This window comes from Helobdella robusta (genome assembly GCF_000326865.2).
Source record: "Helobdella robusta unplaced genomic scaffold HELROscaffold_1, whole genome shotgun sequence".
In the NCBI taxonomy this organism is placed as follows: Eukaryota; Metazoa; Annelida; class Clitellata; order Rhynchobdellida; family Glossiphoniidae; genus Helobdella; species Helobdella robusta.
Window position 1 is genome coordinate 1,433,193 of NW_008703570.1, and position 22,279 is coordinate 1,455,471.

At 33.6% G+C, this 22,279-nt stretch overlaps 1 protein-coding gene across 1 annotated transcript in view; it reads right to left on the reverse strand.

Moving 5' to 3' along the window:
* The window catches only part of HELRODRAFT_62927 (hypothetical protein), a gene marked incomplete at both ends in the record, with an annotated part of 36,905 nt that overhangs the window by 3,503 nt on the left and 11,123 nt on the right, over positions 1–22,279 (reverse strand). The window contains 11 exons of the mRNA XM_009010523.1: positions 2,307–2,413; positions 3,953–3,995; positions 4,619–4,679; positions 11,607–11,656; positions 11,831–11,904; positions 13,055–13,111; positions 17,557–17,646; positions 18,349–18,425; positions 18,767–18,861; positions 18,975–19,079; positions 19,218–19,282. Coding sequence (XP_009008771.1) covers positions 2,307–2,413; positions 3,953–3,995; positions 4,619–4,679; positions 11,607–11,656; positions 11,831–11,904; positions 13,055–13,111; positions 17,557–17,646; positions 18,349–18,425; positions 18,767–18,861; positions 18,975–19,079; positions 19,218–19,282 — 824 coding nt within the window. The remainder of the gene's footprint in view (positions 1–2,306; positions 2,414–3,952; positions 3,996–4,618; positions 4,680–11,606; positions 11,657–11,830; positions 11,905–13,054; positions 13,112–17,556; positions 17,647–18,348; positions 18,426–18,766; positions 18,862–18,974; positions 19,080–19,217; positions 19,283–22,279) is intronic.

The window sequence follows — 22,279 nt, forward strand, 5'->3', positions numbered from 1 at the left end:
CATGAACAACGCATCCACCGTTCCCCTACCAGGCATAAACCCACACTGCATTTCATTAACTGTCACCATACTTCTCAACCTCCTCTCAAGCACCCTCTCCACTACCTTCATTCCGTGCTCTAGTAATTTCACACCCCTGTATGACCCACAATCTCTCACATCTCCTTTGCCCTTATACAACGGCACCAACACACTGTGTCGCCAATCCTCAGGTATACCTTCATCATCAAACATACTGTTAGCAATTCTCATCATAACTTCAATTCCTATCACCCCACTCGCTTTAATATGTTCAGCCGCCACTTCCGAAACCCCTGTCGCCTTACCTAGTTTCATTTCTCTAACTGCTTTCTCTACTTCCTCCATCGTCACCTTCTCTATAGGTCCGTGTGTGACCACGGATTCCACATCTCCATCCCACTCATTCTCTTCATTCATCAACCTTTCCATATGAGCTTTCCACACCTGAGCTTTTTCCTCCTCATCTATGCACAACTTGCCAGATCCATCCCAAACACATCCATTCCCTATAACATCTTTCCTATCCCTCATTGACTGCTTTGCTACTTTGAACATTTTCCTCGAACTCACATCAGATTCCATTCCATGTCATTGCCTGTTTTGCAACCTTCTTAGCCTTCCTATACTCAGACTCCGCTTCCTCCGTCATGTCCCTTCTCCATACCCTAAACCTCTCCTTCTTGACTTCCAAAACCCTTCTTATATCTTCATCCCACCACCACGTCTCACCATGCCTACACTTTCCTTTCGTCCATCCACATACTTTATCTGCCGTAGCCAACACACAGTCCCTGTATCTCTCCCAAACATCTCCATCCTTACCACTCTCCCAATTTTCAGTCACCTTCACTTCAAATGCCTTCCTCACCTCTGCATCCTGCAACTTCCATGTCTTTCTCTTTGCCACAAACTTATCCTTCTTCCTCCTCCCCATTTCTTTTGATGTCACATCCATCACAACCATACTATGCTGCAACATACCAGGTATCGCCTTCACATTCTTCACATACTTCCTATGTTTGGCCCTTACCAATATATAGTCGATCATCGATCTTTTTCCCCTGACCTATAAGTAATCAATCGCGCTGGTTCCCTTGTGAACCAAGTGTTCCCCACCACCATGCTGTGTGCATCCGCTAACTCCAACACTCTACGCCCTTCCTCATTCCGTATACCATATCCCCATCCCCCATGCACACCTTCATATCCGTCTGCATCCGCCCCCACATGACCATTCAAATCACCCAACAACACCACAAACTCATTCAACCCCGCTTGCCCAATCTCGTCAGAAACATCATCATAAAACCTATCCTTCTCCTCTTCCTTCCTACTTTGTTGCGGAGCATATCCTGATATCACCCTCACTATTACTTTTCCAAACACCATCACCACCACAATTACCCCATTGCTTCTCCGCCTCACTTCCAACACCTTCTCCACCAACTCTTCTCTTACCATCACACCAACTCCTCCCGTACCATCATCCCCCTTCCACCACAACTTATATCTTCCACCTTTAGCCCCCACAAACCCTGTACCCTCACCCTTCCATCTGACCTCCTGTAATGCAGCCACGTCAACCATTCTCCTCTGCAGCTCCTCCACCACTTCCAAACTTCTTCCTGTCAACGTGCCTACATTCCAGGTACCAAACCTCCAACCCCTTGGTCTACAAGTAGTCCTTCCATCTATAGTGCCTTGCACCGCCACACTATAGAGTGGGGTGCCAGTAGCCAGACCATCCACAGGGCCTTGCACCACAACCCCATCGACTGGGTCTCCGGAGATTCTTCGCACCCTCTTCTGCCGGATACTGAGAGCCATTGTTTTTTCCGTCATCATCATAAGCATTTATTATTTGGCTAGTTTTTACACAGGACGCCCTTCCTTACGCAACCACAGTTATAAGCGGTGGGCCTAGCCTTTGATGATCCAACATCACTCACAAGGCAGTGAGGGTCAGTTTAATGTCATAACCAGGACATTATTTATTTATTGGAAGTCTTATATGGGGCTTCACTAATCATATGATTTGGTTGTTTGAACAACTATTTGTCAATTTTTTATAATTAATTACTCAATCATGATAACTTATACGATGTGAATACTTTAAACCTGGTTCTAGTTTCATAAAAGATATGTGCTTAAGGACAATGCCCGCCTCATTAAATTATGTCCTACCGAATTACAAACCGACATTGCCCCACTATTATGCGTCTCATTGAATAGAAATCGATAGTTAGAGCATGAAAAGTAATACTCATTTTCTCCAGCATGTAAACCTGCATCAATCTGAACGATGTGCCTTTTCCTGCTCGCTGGATCCAAGCAGATATGGTTCTCTCAAACTCTTCAAGATCAACTGAAGGAGGTACTCGCACATCGAAACCTTCAAGTTATTAAAAAATATAAACTGCAACAATATCATGTTAGCATATTTCGATATAACAATTATATAAATATACTGAAAAACAAGTTAACTTAGCTAAAACGTTCTGAGCGTACTCTTAACTTATAAGAGCTACGTGATATGTGCTTATCTGCACGGAACCACGTAATTTAATTTAAACTTTATATTTTTTGATTTTTATAAACTTTTATGACTTTAATTTTTTAGTATCGATGTACATAATAAAATTTCAATTGAGTCTATTGGACCCCAGCGTGCTTTATATATTGTCATTGTGGAATTTTGTGTATATTTTTCTGCCAATTTGTCGTGATTTAAAAGTATTATTTCGTCATGTCGAGGTTTTCGTCATCGCAAGTACGTAGAGTGGTGACGAATGAAAGTGATGAAGAGAAATATGGAGATGGATGCATTTAATCTTCTGACGACGATGACAGAGAGACAAACATACAACACTCTACCTCAAAAAACAAACAAATTCGACGGCAGACTTCACCAACTAATTAACGTAATATAGGGAAAGAGGCCCTGGTCTAACTCCATTCGCTAAAAAAACATTGACACAACTTCAAGTTTCTTGATGTATTTCAAAGCCAAATTATTGATTGAAGTTTACATTTGGATTAATAAAATAGGCAACTGGTTGAAAAAGAAAGGTGGAAGCATGCGGATGCAGTAGAGTTGAAAAATATTAGAAATCTTGATTTTAATCGGTGTTCACAAATCTAAAAATTAATCCATTACTCATAATATCCAGAAATCAAAAATTATTAGGAGTAATGAGATTTGATGATGGTTACTCGCACTGAACACATAGAAGTCCAGACAAATTACAACACATAGGGAAATATTTGTTTTGGAACTCCAGTTTGAAAGAGGCACACAAGTAAAGTTTACGCATGTCTGTATGTTGACAGCTGGTAACATTCAGGGGTAGGTGTCTCTAAGCAATATATCCCCTTTAACCTAAAAAGTTATAGCAATTAATTAATGGTTCTCCAGTTTTTTTTACAAAAATTTTGTATTAAAACTAAACAAATCCATATATCAATCTAAAAAACGACGGGGTTAGAGATGTGGTTAATGTTTCAAAAAATTAAATTCATTTTTAAACCCATATCAAAATTATAACAGCTTCTCTTCGCATTCTTTAAATATCGGTTTCAACTTTACAATCGCAAGACTGTTGGTAACTGCATGCCAAACAATACTGATCACACTATATATACCCATTTATATATATATTAACATAATTTATTTTGGCTCCGTGCATTCACACACACGCTAAATTCATTAAAGAAAAACAAGTGACTCGTGTATAATAACGCGGTACGCCACTCTGAATTCGAACAATGTTGTTTTAGTTCAAAAGATTGTTCACAAAATATAGCTTAACTGTTGTAATTTTAACAATTTTTACAGACAGCCAACGCTACATGGCCACAAACGTTAAAAAAAACATTGTTCATAAAAAGTTAAAACTTTAAATGAAAATGAGATGTTTCAACAAATACTAACACGCTACAAACTTATCAGGGACAACGTTCACTTGCACGCCCCCCTGAATTTGAACAATGTTGTTTCAGTTTAAAAGATTATTAACAAAATATAATTAACCGTCGTAATTTCAACAGTTGTACAAGCAAATATTCGACAATGACAAGAGAACAGTAAAACCTTAAGAAAAAGAAATAACCTGAAAGTAAAAAAAATCGTCTCAGCAAATAATAGACAAAACATGAATATGCAGTCCTGTAAAAGCCATCTCGAGACTCGTCAAATAATACGCGGTCCATAACTTATCAATAAGAAGAACTACAACGATCGAAAAATACATTTCAACTAAATAAATCTACTCCAATGCTGAATAATAAATGCAAGTTTACACACAAGAAAATAAAATTGAGTGATCCTTTTGAACACACCAGCACATCCTGTCTTCATCTGCCACACAATTCATCGTTTTAAAGATTCTTTGAAAATAACCGGCATGGAAAGTTGGGATATTTATGGATAAAATAATTATTCAAATTTAACTAGTTCATTGTTGATTGAAGGTTTAAAAAGTATGTTGAAGTTTTTTAAACCATCCAAGAGTACAAGAAAATTTTCTGATATTAAAGAAATCGTAAAAGTGAAGTTAAAAAGTGCTTAAAAATAAAAAGATCTTAAATAATGTGATACCTGAAGGATCGTAAGGTTCACGGAGGTCACGTCTCCTTGGGTTAAACAACATTTTTCTTTTCTTAGAATAAATATAATTAAAAAAGTAAAAGCCTGATAAATAGAATGAAATGGAAAAAAACATTTTATAATAGATTAGGTTGTATCATGATATATCTATAACACACACGCACACAAGCACGCACACATCACATACAAAGTTATTGCATTATTTTGGTTATTTGGTTTTCTCGCAAATTGGTTTTAAATTAATTTATCGGTTATTGCATTCTTTCAAAATATAACTTTCAAAACTTTTTTCTGAATTTTATAGTTCTGCATTCATAATTTTAACTATAATAATTAGTAAATAGGTTTTCATGGAGCATTCCGTCATAGTATTTTTAATAACGTTTATTATTTTTTCATTTTTTTACACAAAAGTTGTTAATTAAATTTGTCTTATTTTTTTTATATTTGACGAGAAAAGTGTGCATGGTTATAACTATTATTTTAATTCAATTTTGTTTAGTATATTATCAAGTAGGTTTTGATTACGTACCTGTGTTGGTTGGATGTTTTGATCGCAATAGCCACTTATAATTTTATAATTATCCTTTCAACTATTAATTTTTCTTGTCAATTAATATTGTATTTTGCAAGAAAACATTATTTACGTTTAAACGCAGAGTTAGTTTATATAAATAGTACCATAATCTGAATCGTCTACCTTTATATGAAGTCAAGGTGAGTAGTGTCTGCTCTCCTGAGGTGGCGCCATACCTATTTGGAAGGAGGTTAGTGGCATTGGCACACCAAATTAATAAAACAGAAGTACCTGATCTTCTATTTTTGGAAGCCATTATTTTTAGAGGTAGATGCCAAAAGATATCTGAGTCAGGAAATATGAACTTATAGCAACACTATTAATTTGAGAAAAGACATTTTAGAATCAAAGATAAAGCCTCAAGTATGTCATACCCAAAAGTACCAACATCGGCAAACATGATGCTCTCGTTCTACTAACTCAAGCAGCGTTTATCCCTAAACTTTCATATTTTTTAAAAACTTCCCCAAGCCTATCAAAACAAATTTTAGATCAAGTTGACTGCGAACTCCATATGGGGTTCCAGTCTTATATTTTTTCGATGAGAATGGACGGCACCAAGCCACTTTGCCAATCGGTATAGGTGGATTAGGGTTGGTCATCGTGGCTGATCTGGCATGATCATGTTTTTTGTCTTCTGCCGCAGCCACGATAACCCTTCAAACATGTTGTTACCTGTAGAGGATTTTTACGAAGATCAGTTGAGACTGGCGCTCCATGTATGGTGATGCAATTAGCATAGATGTGTGCTTCCAGAAGAAATGCAACTGAATGAAATAATTTCCTTGATGGAGATTTCCAGTGATTCGTCACAGAATAAAGCCAGGTTGATGGCGGCAAAAAGCCAAATGGGCTCAGCATGAGCAATACCAAATACTGCCTGTGGCACAAGAATAGACCCTGCGTCTATCAGATTGAGTTTGGGTTTGAGGCTTATGTTGCCAATCGTTTCCGAATATACATGCTTGTGCGGGGCAAATGTTTGTCTGCTTGGTTATCACGATCTCTCAAGTAAGCATGGCTCAAGCAGGCAAGCTCGTTACACTGACATGAATAGTTATTTGTTTCCTTTATTTCAAGAAGCAAATATTCACGCCATCAAGGAGGGAGCCGGCAGATTTGATCGCTGATAGTAATTTTAAACCGGATGGATATACATTAGTTCTATGGTTTCACGGACTTTTGTCTGATTTGGTGTTTCCTCAATTATTGGCAGAAAGATATATAAATTACCTATCTAAAGAATAAGTTTTGGCTGCTATAAAAGAAGCTGATTTTAAAAATAACAAATATAATGATTTAAATAATTATACGAAAATTTTTATCCCAGTCTGCATTGAATCGTTATTACGATCTTCAACTTTGTGCAATATGACACTTTTACGTGTCATCATTACCGATGAATCCTCTGTTTCTAAATTTATTAGTGGGAAGAATTCCAATTACACGTAGTTGAATATTTATTATCAGAGGTCTTTGTTCTATGAGTGTTGACTCGGCTAATCGTGAATTATAATGGTTGTTATTGTAATGTAAGATTTCAATATTGTTGTAAGAACAGGATGAAAAACATCATCAAAAGAATCATCAAAAATACGTCCAAGCAACAAACGAAAACGATAGTATTAAACTACGAATATAGGTACTCCAAACAAAGAACGTCATCCCTTGTGATGAAAAACAACTACACTAGTAAACCAGATTCGAAAATGGAACATAGCCATCAAATATATTTGTTCAAATGTAACATTGGTGAGTGTGGGCACTATAATTCTGAATATATTGGTACGACGACGACCAAGTTATCGAGAAGACTCACGATGCACGTACAAACTAAAGCTATAAAGAATCACATAAAAGAGAAACACAAAACTAAAATTACTAAAAAAATCTTGGATCACAATGTTGAAATCTTACATTACAATAAAAACCATTATAATTTACGACTAGCCGAATCAATAGTCATAGAACAAAGACATCCGATAATAAATATTCAACAACGGGCAATTGGAATTCTTCCTACAAATAAATTTAGAAACAGAGGAATCATCGATAATGAAAACACGCAAAAATGTTAGATTAAACGCAGGTGAAGATTGTAAAACTAATTTAATGAGCGTTAAGTATTCACTTTGAACAAAGTAGAGTAAAGACACAGTATATACATTAAGCATCTGGGAACATACACAACATATCAATTTGAACACCGAAGATGGCATAGGAATACCGAAAAAGTTTTTTTTGTTTTATCATCCATAAAATAAACAAAAATTTTGGTTTTGAACTCAAGAAACTTGAGAATGATTAACGATCAACCGTTAAAAAATCAAAAAGTTAAACAGGAAGTTAACTAACGCTGAAATAATTTTCACCAAATAATATATATATACAACAACAACAACACACGTTTAGACGGCATTTTCCCCGAGATCGGGGGTTGTCGTTTGGCATGAAACCGAAATACCCCTCGACGCCATTCTGCCGGATACTGAGAGCCATTGTCACTTCTGTCATCATAAGTAATTTATTTGGCTAATTTTTACGCAGGACGCCCTTCCTTACGCAACCAGTTATAAGCGGTGGGCCTAGCCTTTGATGATCCAACATCACTCACAAGGCAGTGAGGGTCAGTTTAATGTCATAACCAGGACAGAATAATATATATATATATATATATATATATATATATATATATATATATATATATATATATAAGCACACCCTGTGATGGCATGGATGTTGATGAGATGTTTGAACTGTTCAATAGCACAGTCTGTAAAATTTTCAATAAGGTTGCACCATTGCATATGGTTGAGAGTCGATGTGATTTGAATGTCCCATGGTTTGATGAAGAATGCAGGCACCTAAAGAGTATGTGTCGAAAATTGGAAAGATGTTACAGGAGAACTTTATTAAATAGTAGCAGACAAGAATGGGTCAATGCTATCAAGATGAAAAACCGTGTTTTTACTGAAAAAAAATTATGTTTTGGCAAACTCGTTTGGACGAAAATAAAGGTAATCCAAAGCGATTGTGAAATGACGTTAACAAAATGTTTTGCAAAAACCTTCACAACAGTTGCGATGATGACAACAGGAAATTTACAAGTGATGATTTTTCTCAATTCTTTAGAGATAAAATAAACAGGGTTCGACAGGCTACATCAGGTAGTGTTGATCCATTATCTCCAAGCAGGCAAACCAAGGATGGTGAAACATTTTCGTCATTCGCATTATGTACTGAAGATGATGTTGTGAAGGTAATACGTGAATCTCCCACAAAAACGTGTATCTTAGTCTCCCACCACATTTTCTTAAAAAACATATACTTCTCTTTTCCAGATTTTTAACAAAACTTATTAATTTATGTCTAAGTACAGGAAAATTCCCTAAAATGGCCAAACATGGCATAGTCGTAACTATTCTTAAAAAACAGATCTGGATGTGAGCGATTTAAATAATTATAGACCAATAACCAATCTTTCGTTTATTTCAAAGGTCATCGAACGTATCAGTGCTCGGGGGCTGTTGAAGTATCTGGCGCGTAACAACTTGTTGTCTGCTCATCAATCAGGCTACAGACAGTTCCACTCAACGGAAACTGCTCTGCTGCAGATATCGTCGGTGTTATACAAGGCTGTGGATGCACAGGATATTTCATTGCTAGCGTTCCTAGATATGAGCGCGGCTTTTGACTGCGTCGACTATGAGAGACTGTTGAAACGAATCCACTTCAGTTTTGGGGTCACGGGTGTTGCTCGATCATGGTTCAACTCTTATCTCACGTCAAGAACACAGCAGGTTTTGTTTAACGATGAGTTGTCAATAACAGAGGTTGTCACATCTGGTGTACCACAGGGGTCGGTTTTGGGACCGATACTGTTTCCTTTTATATACGTCCGACGTACTAGAAATAATAGATAAATCTGGGGTGTTTTGTCATGCATACGCAGATGACATACAGATGATTGTCAGCTGTCCTGCCGATAAATTTCAAGATGCTGTTACTAGATTAGTGCATTGTTTGACTGAGGTGAGTGTGGTGAGTGTGTGGATGTTATCAAATCGACTGAAACTCAACCAGGGTAAAACTAAACTGATGAAAGTAGGCCCATGGCAGCAGCTGTCGCGAGTCAAGATTGATTTTGTTACTCTAGATGGACATAATATTGAGTGTAGCAGTAATGCCACTAATCTGGGAATGATCGTTGACTCTAAATTGACGTTTGTTGATCACATCAAACTACTAACTAAAGTGTGCGCTGCTCAATTACGTAAAATACGTTCTATAAGAAAATCCTTGAACAAAAACACGATTGAAGGTTTAATGCATGGGTTCATTCACTCTCGATTGGACTACTGCAACAGTATGTATTATGGTTTACCCGATAAATCTATTAGAATGTTACAGTCTATTCAAAACCGTGCAGCAAAAATTGTTCGTGGTGCGTATAAATTTGATCATGTATCTCCGATTCTTGCTCAGCTTCATTGGTTGACTGTCGACAAGCGAATAATTTTTAAAGTTTGCACAATAGTGTTCAAGAGCGTGAATAATTCCGCACCAGAGTATTTGAAGAACAAATGTCAGTCGAAAGCATCATCTTCCCTCGGCCTGCGTTTGGACGATTTAAACTATCTGTCGGTGCCGTTGGCTCAAACGAAACTTGGAACTAGAAGCTAGAGTCTGGAACGGTCTTCCCAAAGACTACGAGACCCTGCTCTGGGTATTGCGAAATTTAAAAAGATGTTGACCATAATATTTGTGGACTTAGAAAAGGCTTTTGACAGAGTGCCTCATGATGCAATCAGGTGGATTGTACGTAGACAGCTTGTTCCGGAATATCTGGTTCGGCTGGTTCTGGCAACGTACTCTAGCACAAAAACCTCTAGTCAGCACAACAGCCGGTAACACGAATAAATTTGACATTAACGTCGGAGTCCATCAGAGATCAATACTCAGAGATCAATACTCAGCCTCCTGCTCTTCATCAGGGTGATGAAAAAAACAACCAAACCGATACGCTCAGATAACATATGGAATGTGATATATGCAAATGACATCGTCCTGACGGCGGCCTCGGAGCAAGACGCAACCAGAAAGTTTGAGGTCTGGAATACCCAGCTCGCCGAACACGAGCTAAAAGTAAACCTTAACAAAACAAAAATTATGATCACCGGTGGTACCGCTGAGCAACTCGATCAAATACCTACGATGTAAGCACTGGTGTCACAGACGATGCTCGAGAATTGCCGGCTCACTAAGGAAAGTGACTGATTTCGTATACCCCGCCTGCATCAACTCGCGACAACGAGGCCCAGATGATGATGTGAATACCGGAATCGAAACTGTTACTTCATTTCGGTATTTTTGAGATGAGCTGGACTGTTCTGGAACAGCTTATGCCGTTCGTAGATGCATACGTGCGGCGTGGGGCAGATGGCACCTCCTTGCCTAGGTACAGATGCAGCGTAGCATTCCTCTACCGCTACGCTCAGAGCTGTACAACACAGCTATAGGTTCTGTTCTGATGTATGGTGCAGTGACATGGCTGATGACAACAAAACTCGAACAGCAGCTTTACCGAACTGACTTGAAGATGATTCGTTAGATGCAGCATGTTGACATAAGGGACCATATCCATACAACCAGGATCCTGAACCGATCGGGGCTGTGCACGTTGAAGGATGCATGTCGTCGTCATCACCTACGATGGTTTGGCCATGTGAAGCGAAGCGAAAACGATACAATAATTTCCGTTACTGAGCACCAGGTACCTGGCACCCGCCCAATAGATAGCCCAAAGAAGTCCTGGACGTAGACCATACAGGAGGACTTGAAGACATTTGGTCTCAAGGTGACAGACGCAATGGATAGATCGGCTTCAAAACAAAAGCTGATGAATGGAATAAAAAAAGTCCGACCCATAACGGATGGATACTATAAACGAGGATTGATTAATTGATATATATATATATATATATATATATATATATATATATATATATATTTTTAATTTATATATATATATACATACATATTATGTACAATATATACATAACTTGAATGAAGTGTTAGTACAAAATAAATTGTAACTATATAATCTTTGATAACAATCTCAAAAAAAGAAAAAAGCTGACCATTTAAAAACATTTTTGTGAAAAAACGCAAACTAAATAAAAAAAAGTTCAAAAGAAATTATTTTCTTATTGTGAAGGAAAAATTTTAACGTTGCGTAACTCCGAAACAATTGCAGAATGGTATAGACTATACTACAAAAATTTATTATTTCACAGACTATTCAAGAAATAAAATAAAACGTTGAATAATAAATAAATTATATCAAATGATTGAGAAGGAATATCGTGTAAACACAAAAAAATCTAAAAATATTTTGCTAACCTTTCCTTCTCTTTTTCCCTAAAGTCCAAAAAAGAATTTATGATTGACCTCTGTTTTTATGAATAAATATGTTTTTTAGAAATTTTTTTATTGATACTTTATTTGAAAAACAAAAGAATAATTCTATTCTTATAAATATAAGTTTGGCATAAACTTACAACGTTTCACTAATAAAACAAACATCATAAACTTTTTCCATAAGAAAAAAAGTTAATGGAACATACTAATTTTTCAGCGGCAGAATCTTCAATGAACATGGAACCATGTCCAGGGTTTCCTGTGCATGTTACTTCAATTTCTAAACCGAAATAAGTATTTCAATGTATAAATTTCAAGGTAAAAATTAGTTATACTGTAAGAAAACGAAAGCGAATGTAAAAATATAAACAAGTACATACACATGTTTATAAATAAAAACAGATGAATAAATAGATTAATAAAATACAGTATTTTATAGAATCCAGAAAAATTATTAAATAAATTAAATTAAACAGAATTCAGGATGACCGAGAAAGATCATAAGTGATCTATCAGGATCAGCCACCTATCGTGAAATAGGTAGGGAACAGATTTTTGTAATTAAGTCAAATGCCCAAAATAATTCAAGCAAGTTTAGTTTGGAATACCAGAAATTAAAACATTGAACTAAAATTTACTAACTAAAGTTTTTATTACACACATGCACGCAAACACGCAAACACGCACACACACACACACACATCACATGATATTGATTGAATACTATATATTATTTCGATGTTTAAGAGCTTTTCAAAAAACGTGTTATTGTTGCATGCAATCATTTTTAAAAAATAATTGCTATAATGTGAATAAAATTATATAAAAATTATAAAAACAAAAAATAAAAATTAATATAAAGTATAATATTAAAAATTAATGCTCAACGTTAATCAAATCATATAATTTTCTTTCTGAATATTTTCAAACAGAAATATTGAGTAATTTTTCGAAGAAAAACAATTACATCGACTAATTTTATTTTTTTAAAGTATTTTCTATATACTAGTGATATTCAATTTAAGTTTTGATGCCAAAGTTGAAAAATTTATCTGGGAGTCGGAATTTTTTAAGAGGCGGGATATTTTTTATCCGACCCCGACACTATTTTTAAAACTTTTAAAATCAATCAATATTTTCGCTATAATCAAATGTTAATGCGTTTATAACAATCGAAATCCTCTCATGGTTTAATCTGATTAGATTAGATACATTCAATAAATCATGCAGGAAGTATTCTATTAAAAAGCGACAGAAATATTTTTTGAATTCCAAAGATATTTACTGCAAATCTATAATTTTTAATTTCTTATTTTTTAAAAATTCCCACAAACAAAAATATTGCGAATCCAAAAAGAAATAAAAATTAGTCGCTAAAGAACATGAAAAGCTTTTTGATGCATCAAAAATTCAACAGAAAATAAACTAACGCCAAATGGTCCTTTCTGCATAATAAACTTTAAAATGATCAGTTTCACTCGGTAGTCCTACCAAAAGTTAAATAAAATGGTTGTAAAAATTTATGTGCCTACGCGCGCGCACACACACATACATGAATGTTTGTATAAACATTAAAACATGCACAACAATGTCGTCGATGGTGACTGGTTAATTAATTTAACATCTTAAAACGATATGAAAAATGGAAGTGTGGACCGAACTCCCATAGGTAGATGGATTAACATTTCTCTACTCGATGCTTAAAATAATGAATCTCTTTTTTTGATTTTAGAGTTTTAGGTGAGTAATACAAGATTTAGAAATATTTTTAAAGTTTCAATAAAGTAAGCCCTAGCTCAATGAAAATCCCTACTCTTACTATACTATTTTAGATGAGTGTTTCACAACTCATATGTGCCATACCCTAATCCGCTTATAAAAAATTCCATTTTGCCTTAAAAATTATGAAACATCCAACTTTTACCACTGTTATATATTAACTGCATGTGTTTGTTTCAATCAATAGTACAAGCTCTGTAATCAATTTTTCCATAACTTAATATTGTCTGATTAAGCCGAAATTTTGTATAATTGTTCATATCCGAAACAAAAACAAAGGTGAATTAATAAAGAGACTGAACAAAATGAATGAATGAATAAATAAATAAATTAATTAATTAATGTTATGGTTAATAAATTTTAAATATTCCAGCTTATCAATCAACCAATTAGTTTGTAAAGTAGGATCGTCAAGAAAAGGCAAAAGTTTTTTATTCTACGTAGATGAAAGTAAGAACCTCTAGCAACGCTATTAATCTGAGAAGTGACATGCTAGAATCAAAGATAAAACCTAGACTACGAAACTTGTGAGAAACATCAAGAGTTTTAGAATCAGGTAAGATAATACAATAATTTTCAGTCTATTTATAGTTCCATATCAATACTCACCAATTTTATTTGCATTTTAATATTTGATTTTCTTAATTTATTTGTTTTATTTTCTTTCATATATATTTTATTTATATTCGTTATTCATATTTATATCATGTTTACATGTTATTACAAGGTAGTCACTTTTACTCAAATTTCGGTACATTGCAATTGTATTTTCTTAATTTCTATGATTTTAAATCTTTATTTCAATTTATATTCCGTAATTTCAAATTATCAGCTCTGAAGATGACATCTTTGTCGATACAACTTTGTTAGCCACACCAGGATTTGGAGTTTTAATAAATATGAATTGCAACAGTTACGTGTTGTATAATGTGTTTTTAAGAGATTAATGGGCAAAATCATTTACTCAAATTTGTTATAATGAAAACCTCGTTCTAAAATACCATAATAGACGGAATAGAAATAGAGCGTTTAGATTTATTAAAGCAAATTAATTCAAACTTAGAAGGATTAAAACTAAGCGATAATTGAAGAAAGACAGAGATAAATTATGAAGAACACTTTTGAAATTAGAAGGAGGAAAAAAAGTTTAAATATAATGATCATCAGCATATAGTTGACTATTGAATATCTTTAAGACACTTTTAAAATTGCAATTTTAGAGTTAATTGAAAAAAATTAACTTTAAATTAAAATTAGGAGGATAAATTTAATTAGTATTTCCATTTTGACTTACAAACAGATCGAATTTTTCTTTAAATTTTGCTCTCGATTTCCGACATGGATCTCGACATTTTGAGAGAAGCAAAATGAACGAAGTTGTAGTTGCTTCCTCAGAGTTGTTGTATCGAGCTCCTTTAATACTAGCATTCTTTACTGCAGGAAATTTCAAGCTATCAAAAATCTTACTTCTGACACCAATGAGCACTCGTTATTACCAATTCCAATGTTATAACTTCAAAAGACCTCCAACACCCTAGTTGTAGCTTCCAACGATCGTGAAGTGTTTGTCATTCAGTAGATTCAACATTTTCGATAGATTTTTACAATCAAAATATTACAAATATAGCGAAGATAACAAAGATAACTAATAATCAAGATAACAAATAATATAGCCCAATTTGACCATTTCAGCGGTTATAACAATATGATGCCAGATGGTATCAGTTATAAGTTTTTGAGAAACTTGGACAACTCGATGAAAACAAATCTTGTGGTGTTGATAAACCGCAACTAGTATTGTTAAAAAAGTGCGCAGAGGCGTTTGCTGTTGCAATTGTTTTGATGTTCCAGGTCTCTTTGGCTACCAGTCAATTTCCACTTCAGTTCAGATCGGCAAACGTTTCCCCAATATACAAAAAAGGCGACAAAACTTAAACAACAAATTATCGCCCGGTTTCTTTAACATCAGTTCCGTGTAAAATAATGGAAAATATAATTCGAAAAAGTGTAAAAGATCATCTTTTAAGGAAGAACATAATAGTAAGACAACAACATGGTTTTGTTAAGGGCAAATCATGCACAACAAATCTACTTTAAATTCTTGACTTTATTTCCTATAATTTGGGTAATTCTATTTCAGTGGATGTAGTCTTGCATGATTTTTCCAAGGCATTTGATACTTTTCCACACAGGAGATTATTAACTAAATTAAATGCTTATGGAATAAATGGATTGGTATATAAATGGATTGAATCATTTTTTAGAAATAGAAGACAAAAAACTGTTCAACTATTTCTGACTGGGTTGAAATTATAAGTGGTGTTCCTCAGGACTCAGTTATTGGTCCTCTAATCTTCAATCAATCAATCAATTAGCTTGTAAAGCGCTTTTTCCGTGATGTTCAACAGCGCTCTTCAATGAATTTTGCAAACAGACAGATATTGAGACCCACTCTGAACTTCGTAAGTGATGGAAAAGTAGTCGGAGAAGTAGGTAGAGAGTCCAGAGAAAAGGGCCAGAAAAAGCAAAAGCAGATTTAGCAAAAGAGTGTTTAACACGAGTTAAAAAGAAGCGAGAACAAGAACACGATCGTAACCGGGGCGTTTAAGTTCAAATAATATATCTGATAAGCACTTAAGAAATAACTTAGATTGAAATTTATACATAAATGTGCAAATTTAAAAAAATTAATCTATATTTTATAGGTAGCCAGTGCAAGAGAACAAGATATGCAGATATATGAGAAAAGAAAGGGGCACGAGCAACTAGACGAGCAGCAGAGTTAAAAGCTTTATTCAAAGGATAGAGATTTTGGGTTTAGACTATTATAAACACAATTATTTATAAAGATCACTGCGTTTTCGGAATTATTATTCTTGTAGTTGAGTTTCTCAATTTTTCTAACGAGACTTTTATCATCTTGATGAAGTTTATTAAGGTTAAATAAAAAACTTTTAATATTTGACATTTTTGGCAAAACATTATTAATAACGTTATTACTACAGAAAAGCTTTTTTCGGCATCAACTGCAATCATCAGTGTAGTTATATAGTAATAAGAAAACCAAGATAGACAAGAGTCAGTAATATTAAAAGAAAGACCTAGCAGCCTCAAGAGAATAGTATGATCAACAGCATCAAAAACAGAGGAAAAGTCAAGAGCAAGAAGAAGAGTAAGATTACTATTATCACTAGAGAGAAGGATATCGTTATGTATTTTGAGTGAAGAAGTTTCAGTAATGTGAGCATGTCTGAAACCAGATTGAGATACAGGTAGCAAGGAGTTAGAGTTTACTCTTCATTCTCTACACCAATGACCCACCAGCTAATCTGAAAAATACAACATAACTGTTTGCAGATGATACCAGATTCATGAGAGCAATATCGTCAGATAACGATGTAGTCGAACTTCAATCTCATTTGAATGAGGTATTTATGTAGATGCAAGACTGGCTTCAACGGTTCAATATTAAAAAATGTTTTGTAATGCACTACAGATCAGGTAATAAAAAAAGTTTACTGTATATAAATGAAATACTTCAAGTTAAATCCGAATCTGAGAGATATTGGAGTGATTTTTTGAAATAACTTAGAATGGAAAAATCAAGTCATCACAGCATCAAACAAAGCAAATCAAATGCTTGGTTAAATAAAAAAAATCTTTTGGGAAATTTGACCATAGGTTGCATCGTAATTTAGAGGCAGAGAGAAGTAATTATTCAACAGAGTGGCAATATACTTGGAACTCGTTGAAGCGCAATCAATTAACAATTTTAAAGCAGGTATTGATTATTGGATGAACAACAATCAATCAACGAATCAGATGTGCTAGTTAGCATGCCTGACAGCATGCTCTCAGAACAGCATTACCACTACTGCTACTACTACTGCTACTAATACTACTACTACTTCTACTACTACTACTATTCAAAATAAATTCCAACGTGGGTAAAATTATGATTGTGTAGATTCGGTTATGCATTGGACACGATTCTCCAGTTGATATTTAATTTTTATGTAAGAATTTATTGATAATAAAAATTATCTGATATATGACGATAGAAAAGTTCCATACGTTCGTTCAAATTATAGAAATAAGGATATAAAAACAATGACAAAAATTAAAAAAAAACAAGCAGACAATAAACAATAACCTTCATCCAAAGCAAATCCAACATTTAACTTTTTAAAATCGTCTGATTTTACAAACAACTTCATGCCATCTCTGCCTCCAATTTCTTCATCTAATGAAAAAAATTTGTTGAAGCAGCAAGACAAAAAATAAAAATAAGAGCCAATTTAAAAAAGACGATATATTTTATATTTTTGTTGTTATTTTTAAATATTGAATTGAAGTTAGGTTAGGTTCAACTTTTTTAACCAATGAAAATGAGGCAAATTATTGTTAAATTATTTTGTGCAGCTAAATAGAAACTGTAAAATTCATTTATATGAGACTAAACCTCTTTAAAAATGAAAGCGTGGATTAGTAAAATGACTAAAGTATTAACATTTTAAGCTGCAAAAAATGAAGATTTTGAAACAACATGAATTTTTCGGTAAAACATTTCAACTAAGTGATGTTTCCTTCAACAGCTTGCCAATGTCTCACCATCTTGGTGCAGAGCATGAAGTTTATAAAAATATAGTCGATTAATCATTAATTTGAATACTAATCTGAAATTTGGATAGTCTACTTCAAGATTCAATTTTTATGACGAGAAAATATTTATTTTTTATTTTTTTAAGTTTTTGAACGTTGGCAGCACAAAGTCAATACTACGAGACGATAACAATCAAATGATTTCTTCTTTTTACCCCAGTAAAGAGCTTAATTTTTTACCCAGATTAATTGATTACTCTCCGCTAGACAACTCATGACGCCACTAATTATGTAATGCAAGATGTTCAATGTAATTTAAGAAGAATAAAATTGAATATAAAACCTGGAACAAACAATAGATGAATTGTTCTTTTGAATTTCTTGCCATCACGAAGTAATCTCTTTAACGCTTCTAAATACCTAGGTGAAAATTGTTTGAAAAAATTATGGAAAACAATAAATAGGTTGCTATATCGCAATAATGATGACAACAATTTCTGCGTACGCATGAATATGATCTTGATGGTTTTACAATGCATTTTTAAAACAAAATCCCGAGTGTCAGAAGATCAACAGAACGATTTGATTTTCCTATTTTTCATAATACTAATGTACAAAACACAAATGTTTTTGCCATATTTTCAGTTTTAAATGATGATTTCATCGCAAGCAAAAACATGTTCAATCGATCCTGTACTTGCAGAACAGTAGAGAAATTCGCTATTTGAGTTATAAAAAAGAATATTTTGTGTTGAACTAACTGGATGCCAATAGATTTCATATCTTGAGTACCTCGTCCAAATATATTTCTTTCTGAATCCATTACAGCCTCAAATGGATCATATAACCAATGCTCCTTAATTGATTTTTAAAACTTCAAAATAATTCAGGAAAAAACCAAATATCAGTAAATTATGAACATTTACAAACACAAATTAATAAATATTGTTTATTAAAATGATGGCTAACTCTGAACACTGGTACAACATCCATATGAGAATTTAAGATGATGGACGTTGCAGAAGTATCCATTCCAGGACAGGTAATAAGGACAATTGGCTTCCTCTCAACATACTATGAAAACATCAATTCACAAAAAACTATCTCATCCTATTAATCATTCATCTTTTTACATTTTTGAAAAATTTTAATAAAACTCTTGGTCATCTAACAGACTAAGAAATACAAAACCGAACATACAAAATCATTTACCTCAAAAGTTTTCAAAGGCAACTTCAATTCAGCAGCATACTTTTTCAAAAATGATACAGCACTATCTACAGTGAGGAAATTTAAATGTTATAAACAATGAAACCCAATTTGAAAAATAGTATAATCGGTGATAACACGTACCTAAGTGTGTACTTTATTATTATTATAATAGTTTGTACTTAATTACTTTTACTCAAGTACTTGTGAAAATCGTAATTATATATTTATACTTATATGTTTTTTGATAAATGGGTATAAGCATATGATGGGTTAAGAACACATGTCATTCTTGATTCAATCGTCAATGCATACCACGAACAAGTTCAAATAACCATCAAAGAACGTTGTCTCAAACCATGATGCACTAACAAATTTGATTCGCCAATATAAAGCTGCTCATCCGAATCAGATACTGTCTAGACCAGTAACAGAACAATTTGTTTTTTAAGCAAAGACCAAAATCTGCAAAAAAAAACAACCACAAAACATAAAATTGTCATTTTAACACTAAAAATATTCAACGAGATCAGAAACACAATGATGCTGCAACAAAAATAACAAAACAATTTAAATCTCAAAATAAGAGTTTTTCGCTGAAACACAACAAGGTGATAGCAAACTAAAACTATTTACAGCATTTGTTGGTGAACATAGATGCACAGCTCTAAGAGATTCAGGAACAACAACTCTACTAGTTCATCAAGATTGTGTAGAACCACATTTGTATATTGGAGTAAAAGATTTTACAGGTAATGTCAGTACACATCAAGTTGCAATCATTTAGATTGATACGCCTTATTTCTCAGGCTGGCACAAAGCATTAGTTTTAGACAAACGACTAGATGGCATTGATCTTCTGATTTGAAACATCAATGATGGTAAAAACTGTTCAAACCTGGATCTCCAACAAAGGAAAAAAACATGAAATAAATAGATCCATGATGATTACAAGAGCACAACGCAGAAAAACTAATTTTAAAATGTCATCACCAGAAGTGACTGTAAAACCAGAAGATGAAGAGATGAAAAAAATTGAAAAAATTGATTGTGAAAATTTTAAAGATAAAGATGAAAAAGAAGAAGATGACAATTAAACAAATGAAGTGACAGCAAAACCAGAAGATGAAGACATGAAAATGACAAAAAAGTAATTGCAAAATTTCAAAGATGAGGATGAAAAAGAAGAAAATAAAAATGAACAAAAAGACAACAAATTAGAAATTGAAAAGAAAATTAACAACAATAAAATTGAAGGAAGAGAACGTGATGGAACCAAACAGAAAGAAAGTGAAGGAAAATAAAGAGAATGTTTATGAGGTACATCAAAATTCTGAAAAACCAGATCAAACAACAAACATTGTCCGAGAACCATTGAAATTACCTGTGAACGATTTAAAAACCGAACAGTTGAATGACGCCGACCTTTTAACATTAATTTAGAATCTTAAACAAAGTCTAAAGGCCATAATCATTAAACCGGAAGATGGATTCTACGTTAGAGAAACAATTCTCAACACCGGATTAGTAAAACAACTACTGGCACCACAGAAATATCGGGAAAAAATGATGCAACTTGCTCATGATACACCCTTTGATCGTCAAATAAAATGCAGAAAAACCCTAAAAAGAATTTTGAATGAATTTTACTGGCCTAAAATCGCAAAAGATGTTAAACACAACGACAAATCATGTCACATTTGTCAGATCCATGGCTCAAAAGGTCCTTACATTCTAGCTCCAATCCAAACAGCTTCAATTTAGGAACTTCCATTCCTGAAAGTTGCAAAAGACATTATAGGCCCACAGCCAATATCGTCTAACCAAGGACACAGATACATTTTAACACTCATCTATTTGTGTACTCGTTTTCCAGAAGCTATACCGTTGAAGCGTAACAAAACTAAAAATTAGCTGATGCCTTGATCACGATATTTTCCAGGTTTCAATGGAACTCTGAAGAATATGCTGAATAGAGTCGCACAAAATATCTAGGAGATTGGAACAAGTTGTTACCCCATTTACTTTTTGCCTCCAGAAAAATATCAAATGAGACAACAAGTTTTTCACCATTAGAAATGTGCTACCATTCAAATTGCAGAGGTCCGATGTTTTTGTATCGAGATTTTCTATCAAAACAAAACATGAAACTAGATGTCCATGCCTCATATGAACTAGTTATTAAAACCAGAAAGAAAATTTTAAAAGCATGTAAATCAGTTTTAAACAGATTAGACTATGGGACATCAACAAAATTACAGCAGATAAAACCAAAAAGAAAATTAAAAAAACTGAAAGTATATGATCAAGTTTTATTCCCTGATAAAGATAACCTATTATTTATCAAGTGGCAAGGTTCTTTTAAAGTTACAAAAAGTTATTTCAGACGTAGATTAAGCCGTTAATAAAAACAACAAAATAAAGTTTTCCATGTATATATGTTGAAGGAATATCTACCTAGAGAAGCTCATGTCGAGTCCTCTTCGCATCACCAAGTTTTGTTAAGTCAATCTACAGACAACATTGATGAAATTCCTACACTAGAAACAACACAAAATGAACACATTATGGTCTAAGCCTAACGGGAAAATTCTCAACAAATAGAAATCGGTAGATTAATAAAAAAAAAAAAATTTTCTCAGATCTACCAGAACAAAAAAAGCCATGCTCATCTTAGGTGATAGAGTAGTGGAACACATAAAAAATCTAAATAATACAAAAATCATTCAAGAAATATCACCGGAAACTAACTCTATATAAACATAATTGAACTAAAGATGATAAAATTTTTATCGAAATAAATCTATTTGCTTACAAATGATTTATAATAAAATTTAAATAATAACAATGGTTTTTTCGTTTTTTAGAAATTTAAATTCTCAACATCGACATCTAATACGAAACGTTAGTTATTTAAATTGTTAATTTTTTGAAATTGGTGAATTTCATAAAAAATTTTCATTATTATTTGTTCATTTTTTTATGAAATACATAAACATAGTATTTATTTATTTATTTGAACAAAGCACGGGCTATTGCCCATTACCAAATTTACAGGAAAAAAA